The sequence below is a fragment of the Lepisosteus oculatus genome, chromosome 19, assembly GCF_040954835.1.
Source record: "Lepisosteus oculatus isolate fLepOcu1 chromosome 19, fLepOcu1.hap2, whole genome shotgun sequence".
Taxonomy (NCBI): Eukaryota; Metazoa; Chordata; class Actinopteri; order Semionotiformes; family Lepisosteidae; genus Lepisosteus; species Lepisosteus oculatus.
In genome coordinates this window covers 13118035-13131393 of record NC_090714.1, presented here as the reverse complement: position 1 = coordinate 13131393, position 13359 = coordinate 13118035, and the positions used below count along the sequence as shown (strand labels likewise).

The following is a 13359-nucleotide window of genomic DNA, read 5'->3' as shown; positions in this document are numbered from 1 at the left end:
AGGTACTGTAATTCTTTATGCACATCTAATTCTAATATAGAGCACTTCCACACTGATCAACCCACGATTTTTATAAAAGTTGTCAAGCTCATTTAACTTCAACCAGTAATTCAGTGCTAATTATCATTTAGAATAATTATATTTTGTATTAAATACATGTGCAACTGACAGAGGCCATAGATTCACTGTTATTCCGAGATCAGGGTGTATTGGCACAACAGTCCATCTTTCAGTTTCTGGCTTCTCCCTCGGTCTTCTTGTATCAGTGTGAGATGGCCTGTGTGCTGACTCAGGTGAGTGTGCAATTTCATGAAGGCAATCAACTAATTTATGTTAAAAGCTTGTGGCGGCACTCCTATTACATTAGCATTAATCTTTTTTTGCACCCAAGCTATAAGTGAATGAAGTCCCTGGTCACTGTTTTAACCAGTTAACCCTTTCAGTATTTCTGTACAAATAGTTGTGCGTTGCTTAGTTTTAGAATGTCTAAAAAAAAATTCATTAGACAGAATTGTGAAGATAAAATAAAGGGTCTTGAAAGCTAAATGATTTAAAAATGTTTCAGAAAACTCATACAACTGCACATGTCCTCTAATCCAATGTGATTTCTTTTTTAGGTTACAACGCAAAAACAGAATTGCACACTAGAATTCCAATATGAAAGAAATCCATCTTATTTTGAGATGAGATTCCATTCATAATTTTCATTGCTCCTGATACATGTTTGCGACACCAGCTTTAACTGGACCTCAATCTAATCCCACTACTTAGCCTCCCCATGGGAACACTAGTAATTTCTCTCCATCAGTCATTTCATACTGCCTGAGCCTCTGTCAAAGAATATAACCCATCTCTCACTCCTCCCGAATCTCTATCCATTCAGCTCAGAGTTGATTAGAGGCTGCTATCAGGTGCATCTAAAACAATCTCAGGGAGGCTCAATAAAACTCTTTCCAGTAAACAGATGCTTAAACGCACTAGGAAATCAATGCAGTGTGCAACAGAGACAGGAGTCTGATGAAAAGGCTATAGAGAAGGAATGATTCAGCAATACAGGGGGCCAACATGTGACTGAAGAGTGTTTTGTTATACAGGTTATACAAGTGTTAAATGTCACTTATCCTCTGTTTCAATTCACCCCGTCACTGAATCATTCAGCTTTTTCTAATATTAGCTAGGATATAAACAGAGACAAGGCAGCTGAGAATGCCTGGGAATTCAACTGTTCCAAAACAAAATTCAGAACTGCGAATGCAGAAGCCTTGTGTTGTACCAGCCTGACCTCAGCTGTACTGCTGGAAATGGATCAGGGCCATCTTGTACATCCAAAACATTACCAGGAACCATAACTTTAAAAGAGTGTGGGCTGTGAGGGGAAAAGCTACCCAGCCACATGACAGTTCACAAAATGGCTGGATAAGACTCTTGAATAATTAGGTTCTAGGAACCCAGTAATAAGATTGGCTATATGGACTTCACTCATCTGCACATATTCTTGAGTGCTTATCTTTTTTGTTCATTAACTTTGCAATGAAAGAAAAACAGCATACAAAGGTGCATTTACAAAAGACAAAATATAAATGCTGCAGTAAGTTACGAAAAAATGTCTTCAGGAACCCTTCTGCCCATTGATCTAAGCAAATGTCTTTGCTTCACTTTCTAAATAGAGCAGCACTTCAACACTTCACTGTTTTGAATGGTACAATGAAGATTTGTTAACTGCATGGCTAAGCTGAAGCTACTCCTAAATAATGGCTAAGAGTTAACAATGAGTGAGTCAGATCTGCACGACACCCACGCTGTTTTATAATACAGGACATTTAAAATGCCAAACCTTTTCACGAAGCAGTAAAAAATGCTGTTGGTAATCCTTACTGTACACTGCTTGACCTTCTAATTTTAGTGTGAGGATTCCAATAAAATTCATTAAAAAAATTAAAATATAAATGCCTATGGAAAGTATTTTTTCCATCACTGCAATAACAAATCCCTCTTCTGTTACATATTGTTTTGATATTATTTCCAGGGCAATAGTAGTGATGTTTTTATGGATATATATATAATCTTTCTGCAGAATAAGGAGCACACCGAGACTCATTTATCATAATGACACATCAAAAATGGTAGAATCCTAATACCCAAAGAACAGTAACAGATGAAAACTGGCAACTGATTTGCATCTAAAGCATTATCAGCAAAGACTCCAGCAACTTGCAGGTCAAGCAGTGTCAGAAATTACCTTCTGAACAAGACAAATAAGACATCTTATTTATTGGAGTCTTTATGCATTTCCAATAGAAATCTCTATACCTCTCTTTTTTGCTGTTATAGGAAAAGAAAGTGTGGTCACTGTAAACCATTCAGCTTCTGAACGTAAAAAGTCATCAGTAAATATTAAATTTCCTTTAAATTATCACCTTATTAGGATGTTGCACATCTATACAGTGACTAAATAAGCTATGTCATATACTTAACATTCCTCATATATAGAAATGCAATATAACATATATACAACTAAGCACAGGTGCAGATGTAAATTAGGCCTCTGTTGAACAATGCCGACAGTGTAAATGGTCACGAAAGTTGTGATTTTCTCAGATTTTTCAACCAGCTTAGATAACTTAATAATGTTAGTTGGGGAAAAAATGCAAAACATCTTGAACCTCCATAGCCATTTTTAAAGGCTTCATCTGGGTATACAGAAGAATGCACCTGGAAGGACAATTTAGTGGCATGAGCTACTTTCTTTTGAAGTGAGAATCCATACTTAACACCTTGAGTTTGGAGTCCAGACAACTCGGCAGTGCACTGTTCCTCCCAGGAGGCAGTTTGCTGACTTGGAACTTTGACAACGGAGTGAAGCTTAAAGCAGAGGTCTCCATTTGTAAACAATGAAATTTGGCAAACTGGTAGTGGAGGGCACATAATTCGATCTGAAAAACGTTCCAGATTTGCCTCAGAGACGGTTCAGCTAAAGAGACAAATGAATCCAGTTTGTCCGGCCTTACTCTGAAACAAAAGGCACTGATCGAAGAGTAAATGCATACAGCAGGAGCTAGTTTAGAATGGCATGACAAGACTGTTTCGCTGTTCAGCTACACTGGTGCTCTGTGATACCCTTTACAGGCAAACCAACCAACATTGTCATGCAATTCATTTCCAAAGGCCAGGGTTCCTTCACTGACAGATTCCCAATAACATTATTTGATTTCAGTGCTTCACATTGCACTTGCCGGCATTTCATGCAGTAATCAATAAATTAAATAAATGCATTTAATGCATTAATTGGCAAATAATTGGTTTTCTCTCAGTGAGAGTTAATTTGACACCTGAAGTGCAGGCATATCTTTTCAAAAGGTTATGTACTGTAGTGGACTGCATCAGTTTTGTGTCTCTCCCTTAAAAGTCTTATCCAACCAAAACATGTGTTATACATTTATCACTTCTGATAGCCACCTGAGCTATGAGCAAGGAATTCTTATATTCTTAATATCAGAATAACCCAGAACCTAAAAAATAATGACCGAAAAGGCAGCTGTCTTTATCAGTTGTAATTCAGCTTAGTCAACAAGGTGAAACTGAAGCACATTACCAATTTTAGGTGGCCTAAAACCAAGATAATCATCCATCATCCTTTGAAATTGAGTTTTCTTGAGCTTTTATTCACCTTATACTGAAAACTGCTGTGAAATCCCAGAGAGATTTTTTTTTTCCTTTGATTAATGATATTGGCTGTTTGCCCTTCAATTTTATGGCTACCAGATAAAAAACACTTAGGTTTATGCCTGTGACAGATTTGTTGAACGGGGGATTGTAAAAGCCTACTGTATTGTTTGTAGGTTTCAAAACGCATTTCTTACCTGAGCAGAGTTTCAGTAAGAACCCTTACAGTGCACTGCTGTGAGGAGCATTTTTATTTTTTTGCAGCCTTACCTTGTCCGCCATAATCATGGAGGATCCTCCATGGATTCCGAAGATGGGAATGAAAGTCTGGGATGAAATAAAATCCAAAATCTGGGCAATCGCTTCTTGATCCGTGCCGTCTCCAAATACCACCCCATGAATCTTGGTCCCGGACATCAGGTCGCACACGTGGGTAATAATACTTTTCGGGTCCGTCTCGTTCACCAGAAGGGTCACCACATTCACATCAATGGGATCATCTTTGCTCCAGAGAGCCCGAATATCTCTGTCAGAGACGTAACGGGTCTGCCCCAGGATGACAGCGATGTTCAGGATGGGGACTTTCTCTGCTCCCCACACAGAACCAGAGTGACACAGAAGTGCAGGCAGTGTCAGGAGAAGCCACCCCATGTTTCCCATATTGGTCATCTTCATTCCCTACAGACACGACAGCACAGAGAGGCACATCTTTTACTATGGGGCAAGACAGCACACTAAACATGCATTTTGACAAATTAGAGTACACTTTTATATGAAAGGGTGGGTATAATCAGTGCAATACTGGACAAGTCCACACTCCTCTTCCTTGAGATTTAATGCAGTAATGCTGCACCAGCTAGCAATGTTGAAGAAGCACACTAACAGCTCTGGGGAGATCAGTGTACATCTGCGCTTGTTCATTTCTGTTCTTCATTCTTTTTTAATACTCTGTTAAAATGGACGGACAGGCTGAACTAATGTGGTGGTGTTTTACTGATGCAAGTACCGTCTCTAGGATTTCACAACGTTCCTTACACGTTGAAAGAAACTACTAGCGACTATGGTCTAAGCCAAAGCAAAGGTTAACCAATGGCTGTGGAAGCTCATTATTCAAGAGTCGAGTCTCCTTGGGTGAAAGGCAGAGAGCTCCCGCACACAAAACGATCAGATTGGATTAATAATTTGCAACTGGAGGAGAATAGAAGTGTTGCTTTTTGGCAAAGTTAGGATCTACTCTGTGGACTCGGTTTTGTCTGATTTTGTGTGATTTGCCACAATTAGCCGTTGCATTCACAACTTCAAAACTAATACTTTGTATTTTACCTCCAACAGAATAATCAAGGCATTAGGATTATCGAGCACCACAGCAGGGACGCAGACATGCATCTCTAAAGGCTTTCAAAGTACCAGATATTCTGCTGGAGATAACAACATGCTGCTAAGAACAATTACCAAACGTTTCAGCAGAATGTCATCTCATCAAGGCAACCCTAACTGGAAAAGATGAAGCTGGACCAAACAGCATCGGAGCATCATTGAGAGCTGTATTCTGAAAACATACATGTAGTTCCTGGAGCACATTATCAAATGATGTGTTCTCAAGAGCTATAATTCTAACTACTGACCTATAATTACCATCACTCAAACTACTGCAGTTTGAAATAAGTACCTTATTTTCCTAACAGTATACTAATTAATGACATAAAAACACATGTAAGGTCAGGAAACAGAGAGGCAAGACAGACTGTTTCTATTCTATATACAGTACATGCACAAGTGTTTTGAGTTGTTCTAGTTACGTGCAAAAGTTTGGGCTGGGAAATCTGTGCATGGTTGTGAAGAGAAAAGATGTCATTGTGCAATCCAAAAGGGAAAAAACACAATTCTTTCCAGAGCAAATATACAAGAAAATTATTGTGTGTGGGGAGGGGGACCCTAATACTGTACATACAGTATGTAAAGTTGTATTTTAAAAGTCTAAACGACAGCATAACGTATGTCTAATAAAACTGGGTTATGTGTCAGCGTCAAAGAAAATAGCAGGCACCACTGTCCTAACTGTTTCTTAGAATACATAAAACATGGCATCGTTGCCATTGTGAAAATCGGTCAGTAGACCTTATTGCAAAAGGGATTTTGTGTGCTGGGTTATCTTTTTCAATCACGTGCTCTCCAGAAACAAAAACGTGAAGTATTAGCACCTCATTTTCTCTCAGGCTTTAAAGAGTTCTCTAATGAATTTCAACCAGTGTGCAGGGTCATTTAATAAAACGTGTCCTGTATCACACACGGTCTTCGGTAATGTAAAATTCCTTAATGCTGTATCTATCTGTCATTTTTACTTATTTTAAAATGTTTTGTACCAAGTTCAAAAAGTGTTTCCAAAAATTCCAAACGCTAAGCATTTTTATGTTGATGGCTCTCGTTGGATTATTGCTGCTCATTGTGTCTTTTCGAAAAGACTATGCCGAGATCATTTTCAATCATTTGCATATAATATAATTTCAATATCTAGATTTTGAAATTTAGGGGGGAAAAAATAGCTCTTAAAAACATTTTCCATGTGGAGGTCATTCCCAGGTTAATCTCAGCTGTTTCACAAAAAAAAACTTAACATCCGTTTGCAAATGTGCATGTTTAACAATGGGTAGACTCATTTTACAATCGTAATTACCTTTAATAATATAGTATCTTTTAAACCTTGGTTTGTTTCCAAAGAATGGATGGATTATTGTAAATTATTAAACTGTGGGCAATGGTGTATTGTAATTATACAACAGCGTCGAGCCGTTTTTGAACGGTGTATTATACTAAATGCAGTTTGTCCGTTATATTTTTGCATGAAGCGGAAAATGTTTAAACCTCGGTGTATACTTCAACATCCATTGTTTTGTTGTTTCCGAATTTCAATCGCTATGATATTCAAATTAAAGCATTCACAGAGACCTACTGCACACTTACTACACTCCAATACAGGAGTCAAACTCCAGCTATACAGTAGATTTTGGGAAAACCTTCAGTTTTGTTTTTCAGATGTAGCATGTAAGGTTAACTTGTTTTTTTTTTATACCAAAAATCTTTGCGCTTAGTCAGTAACTAGAAGGATGAATTGGCGTCTTTATGAAAAAAAAATACTAAATTTATCAGACCTTTGTTATATTAAGAAGAAATCAATTTTAAAGCTGCATGCCACAACGCGAATACGTTCTAAACAGGATTTATTTTCGACTCCTCATTAACTTTGTGACAGTAATCATTATACAAGAGCGCCACTTAGCGGTTTCGCCAATATTTTCAGCTCTCTACAGCCTGGCATCAATAGACTTTTATTCCCCCCCAAGACATACCTTCAATGTCACAAAACGTAGTTGCAGATTTGCGTGTCAGAAGGTTTGGCATGACGCGAATCCTGGCAGCAAGAGGTAAGAGTTCCCTCCATATAACTCTCAAGGCAAAAAAACTCGATTCTGGCGGACATTTCCAATCACTCCTCACCGCGCCAGCACCTAACCAAGTAGGAAAGTATGCAAAGTTGATCTACAAAGGAGAAACAAAAATTAAAGCCGCAGTGAATCAGGTTCCCCAAATTCTGCCTGTTATTTATAATTTAACCCATAATGTTAATTGTTTCTCCTGGTCGTTACAATAATTGGTGTGACCCACGTTAGTTTTATTCGGCGTATTCCTGTATATCTGGTGTGACCGTTTACTGCAATCGCTAGAACAGGCGACTCGCAAGGCAGAGTGAATGACTACAGAGGTCTGCTACTCACATGACGAGGACACGAGTTTTCTTGCAGGTAAAAGACGGTGCTATTTTGGAGGGGGGAACAAATCGGATGTACTCGATTTCCTTTTCACAAGCAGCGATTTGGATTACACCCCCCCAATGGTATACGAAATTATCAACCTACAGTAAAAGTCGCAAACAAATGCTGCCGTTTTTAGGGACTATTTAGGGGGAAAAACGCATTCGGTGTCTTCCCACGGTACTAAATGGTAAAAACAGGCTGCACTACACGAACAAATTGATACTTGCGTGCTTTTGTGTAAAAACAATACACAGATTAGAGAAAACAAAATGTTCAAGTGTATCATCGTGTTTATAAAATACAGTTTAAGACATGGAAATCTTTATGCTGGACAATACTTTGCTGACAAAATGCGCATTAATAACAGGACCTACTGGTTACAGAAAAACAGGTAAAATTGAAAACTGACATACTTACAGCATCTTTTTTCCACATAGCTCCGAGATAGTAATATGAGATGACATTGCAACCGAGTCTTCCATTAAGCAATCCTGTGGCAGATAGGAATTATTTCCACCGAAGAATACTGGCAACTTCTCTCCCAAAACACTATCATATAAATCCACCAGTCTTCATCGTTTTAGCTTTTGCACGGCCATCCCTCGCATGTGCATCACCGCGTTCCCCCACTGACAAAGGCTTTACAATCGGATCGTTAGTGAATCCTCTAGATGTTTAAAATATGAAATTCTGCAGCAGGACTAGTGGACAGCTCCCGCGTATCTCCCCTCTCTCTACTCTGCATTCCTCGCAGCTTCTTGCGAACTGAATGCTTCAGTCAATAACACATCCTTAAGGTGAACAGGAGTATTACAGTCTGTTGTAGAGCAGGGCACCTCTTGTGAGGAGTAAAGCAATGCAGTCAACTTCGGTTTGATCAAGAAAACTTAATTAAAGCCCCGTGCAGGTGCAATAGCGTGCGCAATTAAAAGCAATTAGTGAAATTAACTGGAGAATCTGGTATACGTTGATTGAGTCGGTATTCTTCCTTTCCCTCTAAAGGGGAAGCTTAATTAACAATTGTGAGTTAAATGCAAAAATAACGTTTACAAAGTGAATCCTTTCAATACTGCATGTTTTCAAAAATCAAACGGTTGATAAAATTTACCCGATTCAGTGTGCGTATATAGAGCAATTATGAATAGGTGCTGTAGACATTTTTCTCGTTTGTTTTCAGTCAGTAATCTAAATCGTTTGAGCTAGGATTTCAGTTTCTCCCTGGCGACGCGGGTTTTATGGTATGAATTATTTGTTCCATGCTCACGGCGAGTGCTTGATTGTAGCTTCGGCTTTGGAGTTAATGTATATCAAAAGGGCTTTTATACCATAAAGAAAAATACCGAGCTTCCTGAAAACGCAGCAACGTCAACGCACATACTGTAGCAGAATTGTTTATATACAGTAGCTAGTATCTTGAAGTAGGTTTCGCTAATCCGGTCTGAAAATGGTTGACTTTATATTACAACATTATTCGCGTCTGTTACAAGAAGGCTATTATTGTTGGTTTAATCGTTAAAAAAAACGTGTCCCTTTCCTTCACCTTGAATTAATACAGTCTTGATTTCATTGCACACAACAACTGTCAACTCTCACGGGGAATCCCAGCACTGTGTTTTTTAACAATTAACTGGGAAACGCAAAGAAACGGATTTTAACTCTGTACTCATGGTTTCTCTAAAAGGTAGAGATAAGGATCTGTTTCAATTTTACAATTGAAAGAAAGCCTTTAGGCTACTTGTGATGCGCAATGAATGCAGTAAGACGAGCTTCTATCTTTGAAACAGTACAGAAAGGTATTTTAAGACCACAGCCTATAGTTACAGTATACTACGTACACAACGGGTGATCAAAAACAGGCTCCTTCAAAAGCTGTAATATTAACTGAGTACACACGCCTGTTGTAAACTCAAGATTGCTGGTGCCACAGATGGTCGTGCGATTGAAAATTAGCTAATTTGGCACACTAGTTCAGACACAAAAAAAGTCGTGCAGGAAAACGACAGCACGGGGTTTGCTGTTCTGCTGTTCTTTCCTTCATGAGAAAGAATCTTATTCCTTTTCCATTTAGTTATAAAGTTAATCTAAAGGATAAAACAGCACAGAGTGCATAAACAACTTTAAAAGTAAGATGTTAAATATGTCAATGTACATGCACGTCTAAATGTGTTTTATGAAGCTCAACTTGACCGTGATAGTTTTCCTCATGTATAGCACGAATGAAAAATGCAATAGACATTTTATCGTTCATATTGCTGGAACTGTTTTATTAGCTGTACATTGATTTTGTTTTGATGTACTGTATACTTCTTTTTAGGGACCTAAAACCGTAATAAAAAAGCTAAGCAAGTTCGGCAGAGAGTTCAGTAAATCAATAAAGAGGTTTAATAGCTGAGCAATGGTAAGTATACCCGAAAATCACAAGATCCATGGGACCTGAAAAGACGGGCAAGCAAAGATGTTTCATACAGCAACTGGAGAGTTCGCATGTCGCTGTCCGTTCAGCACCACCACTACATGGCGCAGGTTAGAGTAAAAGGTAAAGGTTACAGTAGTCAAATAATTAATTAATAATTATAATAATTGTTTACACTTATATAGTGCTTTTCTAGACACTCCACTCAAAGCGCTTTTCAGGTAATGGGGACTCCCCTCCACCACCACCAATGTGCAGCATCCACCTGGACTTTTCAATGCAAGTCCTCTCTGTGTAGTTATCAAGCGTTTGGTATTATTGGGAATGGTACATTCATCCAATGATTGTATTCGCTATATATTCTAAATTAATCTTATGCCAAGAAGCTTTGACATAATCTGGGATCCAGGTGTCCAGTCATATGGGGTTAAATTGCCAGGACTACTTCAATGCAATATTTGAGTGCTTACCTTTCAACAGTTTTTTTGCTTACTGACACCAAGCACTTTCCCTGATATTTTCGATCCCTAAGCCATTTCAAATTCCTCTGTTAACAACAGTTTGCTTACAGGCACGATCAGGCACAGGCCCATGATGTTCACTTTCAGTTACAAAATGTTATTTACCATATAAAAAGATAACCCTTCTGAAACTTTCTTCTTATTTAAATGTGTCCTACACCTCCCACTTCCCACACCAACCCACACAAACACAGACACGTTTTTTCTCTTCTTTTAACTAAATACGAAGCACTACCACATTCTAACCCTCTGTTCAGATTCCTGAGGAGGAATCTCTTAAAAATATCTGTATTGTAGTGTATCTTGATGGTGTCTTTATCTTTCCAATGGAAGGACTAACTGAAATAGCTCTTACTAATTGTCAAACAAGTTTTGGAAATGATTTTCGGATTTCACACAACACATTCTTTTTTGAGAAGCGATGGAAATGGTTTTCCATAACAATAAATGTTATGTTGGCTCTAGAAAGAAGAGGGCTGTCAAGGGACTGGTTGAGAAGATAATGTCTTATTTTGTTCTGGGGGAAACTGGCAATAATCCTGTAATGGATGGTGTTTTCAGCAAGTAATTTCTTTGGAAATTGTGGTTTAATATCACAAAAGTCTATCAAAGACGTTTCTGGTTGTTAAACTTTAATAGCAGCAGTAAATGAAATCAGAGCTGGCAAAAGAAATTAGTATCTCAGCTAGATTTTTAATCAGAAAAAAATGCACACCACATAATAAATCCTAACATTTATTTTTTTAATTTAATTTATGCACAGCTGTGCATAAATCTACATTATTCTTCTGTTTTGTGTCGTCTAATCCATTGGACTGTGGCAGAGACGTGTATTTTTGATTGTTTGGGTGTTGCATGATAAGAACAAATAAATAATTAACAGATGGCCATAGCCAATGGGTGAATTGATTGCACAGTCTTACGATGAGTCTAACATTATCATTATGCATTATTGCTCAGATCTTATATTGATGTGGATATGAATGTTATCACCAATCTAAGTTGATCTAATTAAGACCTCCAAATCAATGTAAAGTAACCAGTTTCATTGTCAATATTATTAATGTAATTTGAATGTTTTTGTACTCTCTCACAAACATTAAGGAAAGACTAACTGCAGCACTGTTTGAACTACAAACTTTAACCTCACTTTTCTAATTTTCACATTTTCTATTTTTTCAGAATCTCTCTAAAGTACGCCTGCAAATCAGTTAAAGGATTTGATTCTAACCTGATTCACATACTTATTCATAACCTGATAAGTTAGAACCTGATTCTAACCTAAAAAGCTATACACGCTCATTGATTATTGTTCCTGTCTCAATATTCATCTATTCAGATCTTTAGTTTCAAATGAGGCTATATCCTTGAAGAAAGGTGTTGAGGAAGCATTACAGATTTTATTGGTCTGACATTGCATACTTTTTCATTGCGAATAAGGCTTGTTACACTGTATGATTGACCATCTCAATCATATTAAAAACTGTCGCTCAATTTCAAAACTGATAAAAAACAGATGAAGTAGGCGATTGGCTACATCGATTCTCTTTTTTAAATAGTACTATACTGAGCTTCTAAATTTTTAGAAATGTGAGTACAACAGAGGGGAAAAACATTTAGAAATCTGACAATGTTTAGAACAAATTTGCAGACAATTCTCAGAAAACTACCAAAATATTAAATATTTTTCAAACTCTGATTTTAATTTGATCATTTTCAGGGTTCATTAGTCATATGTGTTGACTGATTTCATATATATATATATCCATATGTCATTGCCTTTATCCTAATATGAGTCAATCTGGTAAAGCACAGCAAATAGAAATAATTGTGTTATGTTCCTATTACACACCCAATCAAGTATACACTTTCACTAGAAGTGTTAGAACAGTGCATAAGGGAGGATACTATGCATTTCACCTCAAATGTCACGTACTATACAAACAGTACATATATAGATGCACAAAATAAACCTGATAGTTATAATTAATCAAATCTTTTTTTTTAAATGTTATCAAATAAAACTATGGAAAATGTGAACCTAAGCACCCAGAGGATACCAGTGTAGACAACATGCAAACTCCACACAGATAGTGCCCATGACCACAGTCAAACCCAGGACTCAGTAACTCCCCTCCACCCACCTTACCACACTGCTTAATTAATATTCAAGTAAAATATCCAAATACACCACCAACTTCACTGACGTCAGGTGGCCCTTGTTTTCAATACCTGGCCAAACACAAGCAGGTCAACTTTTAGTGATGGTTAAATGTTTGAAACCAGAAAATAGCGCTTAGTGTCAGCATTGTTGACATACTGTACAGTATGGGCTGCATGATTATGTATTTATTTTCGCTCACATTCTATTTTGATAGGTATCTGCGCCACCAACATGGTCCAGATAGTATTTTCTCCTAGTGGTGAACTAAGGCCTATCAGCTGGGGAAAGGTTCTTTCTTGAAACATTTTATAATGTGGATGGAGTCATGAGGAGCCCCTACTGCCCCTATAGCCCCTATAGCCATATCACCCTGCAACTCACAACTGGTAACACACTGAAGCTAAGCGGGTGTGAGCCTGGTCAGTACCTGGATGGGAGACCTCCTGGGAAAAACTAAGGTTGCTGCTGGAAGAGGTGTTAGTGGGGCCAGCAGGGGGCGCTCACCCTGCGGTCCATGTGGGTCCTAATGCCCCAGTATAGTGACAGGGACACTATACTGTAAACAGGTGCCGTCCTTCGGATGAGACGTAAAACTGATGTCCTGACTCTCTGTGGTCATTAAAAATCCCAGGGCGTTTCTCGAAAAGAGTAGGGGTGTAACCCCGGCATCCTGGCCAAATTTCCCATTGGCCCTCACCAATCATGGCCTCCTAATAATCCCCATCTCTGAATTGGCTACATTACTCTGCTCTCCTCCCCACTGATAGCTGATGTGTGGTGAGCGTT

At 38.1% G+C, this 13359-nt stretch overlaps 1 protein-coding gene across 3 annotated transcripts in view; it reads right to left on the bottom strand.

The window, feature by feature from the left end:
* The window catches only part of grin2aa (glutamate receptor, ionotropic, N-methyl D-aspartate 2A, a), a 111267-nt gene extending 102769 nt beyond the window's left edge, over positions 1–8498 (bottom strand). The window contains exons 1-3 of one of the 3 annotated variants that reach the window (XM_015360578.2): positions 7893–8498; positions 7011–7200; positions 3934–4341 (exon numbers count right to left, since the gene is read on the bottom strand). In XM_015360578.2, coding sequence (XP_015216064.1) covers positions 3934–4338 — 405 coding nt within the window. In that variant the 5' untranslated portion in view covers positions 4339–4341; positions 7011–7200; positions 7893–8498. The remainder of the gene's footprint in view (positions 1–3933; positions 4342–7010; positions 7201–7892) is intronic. The other 2 variants (XM_015360580.2, XM_006637156.3) reach the window with 2 other exon arrangements.
* Between the last annotated feature and the right edge of the window lie 4861 nt (positions 8499–13359).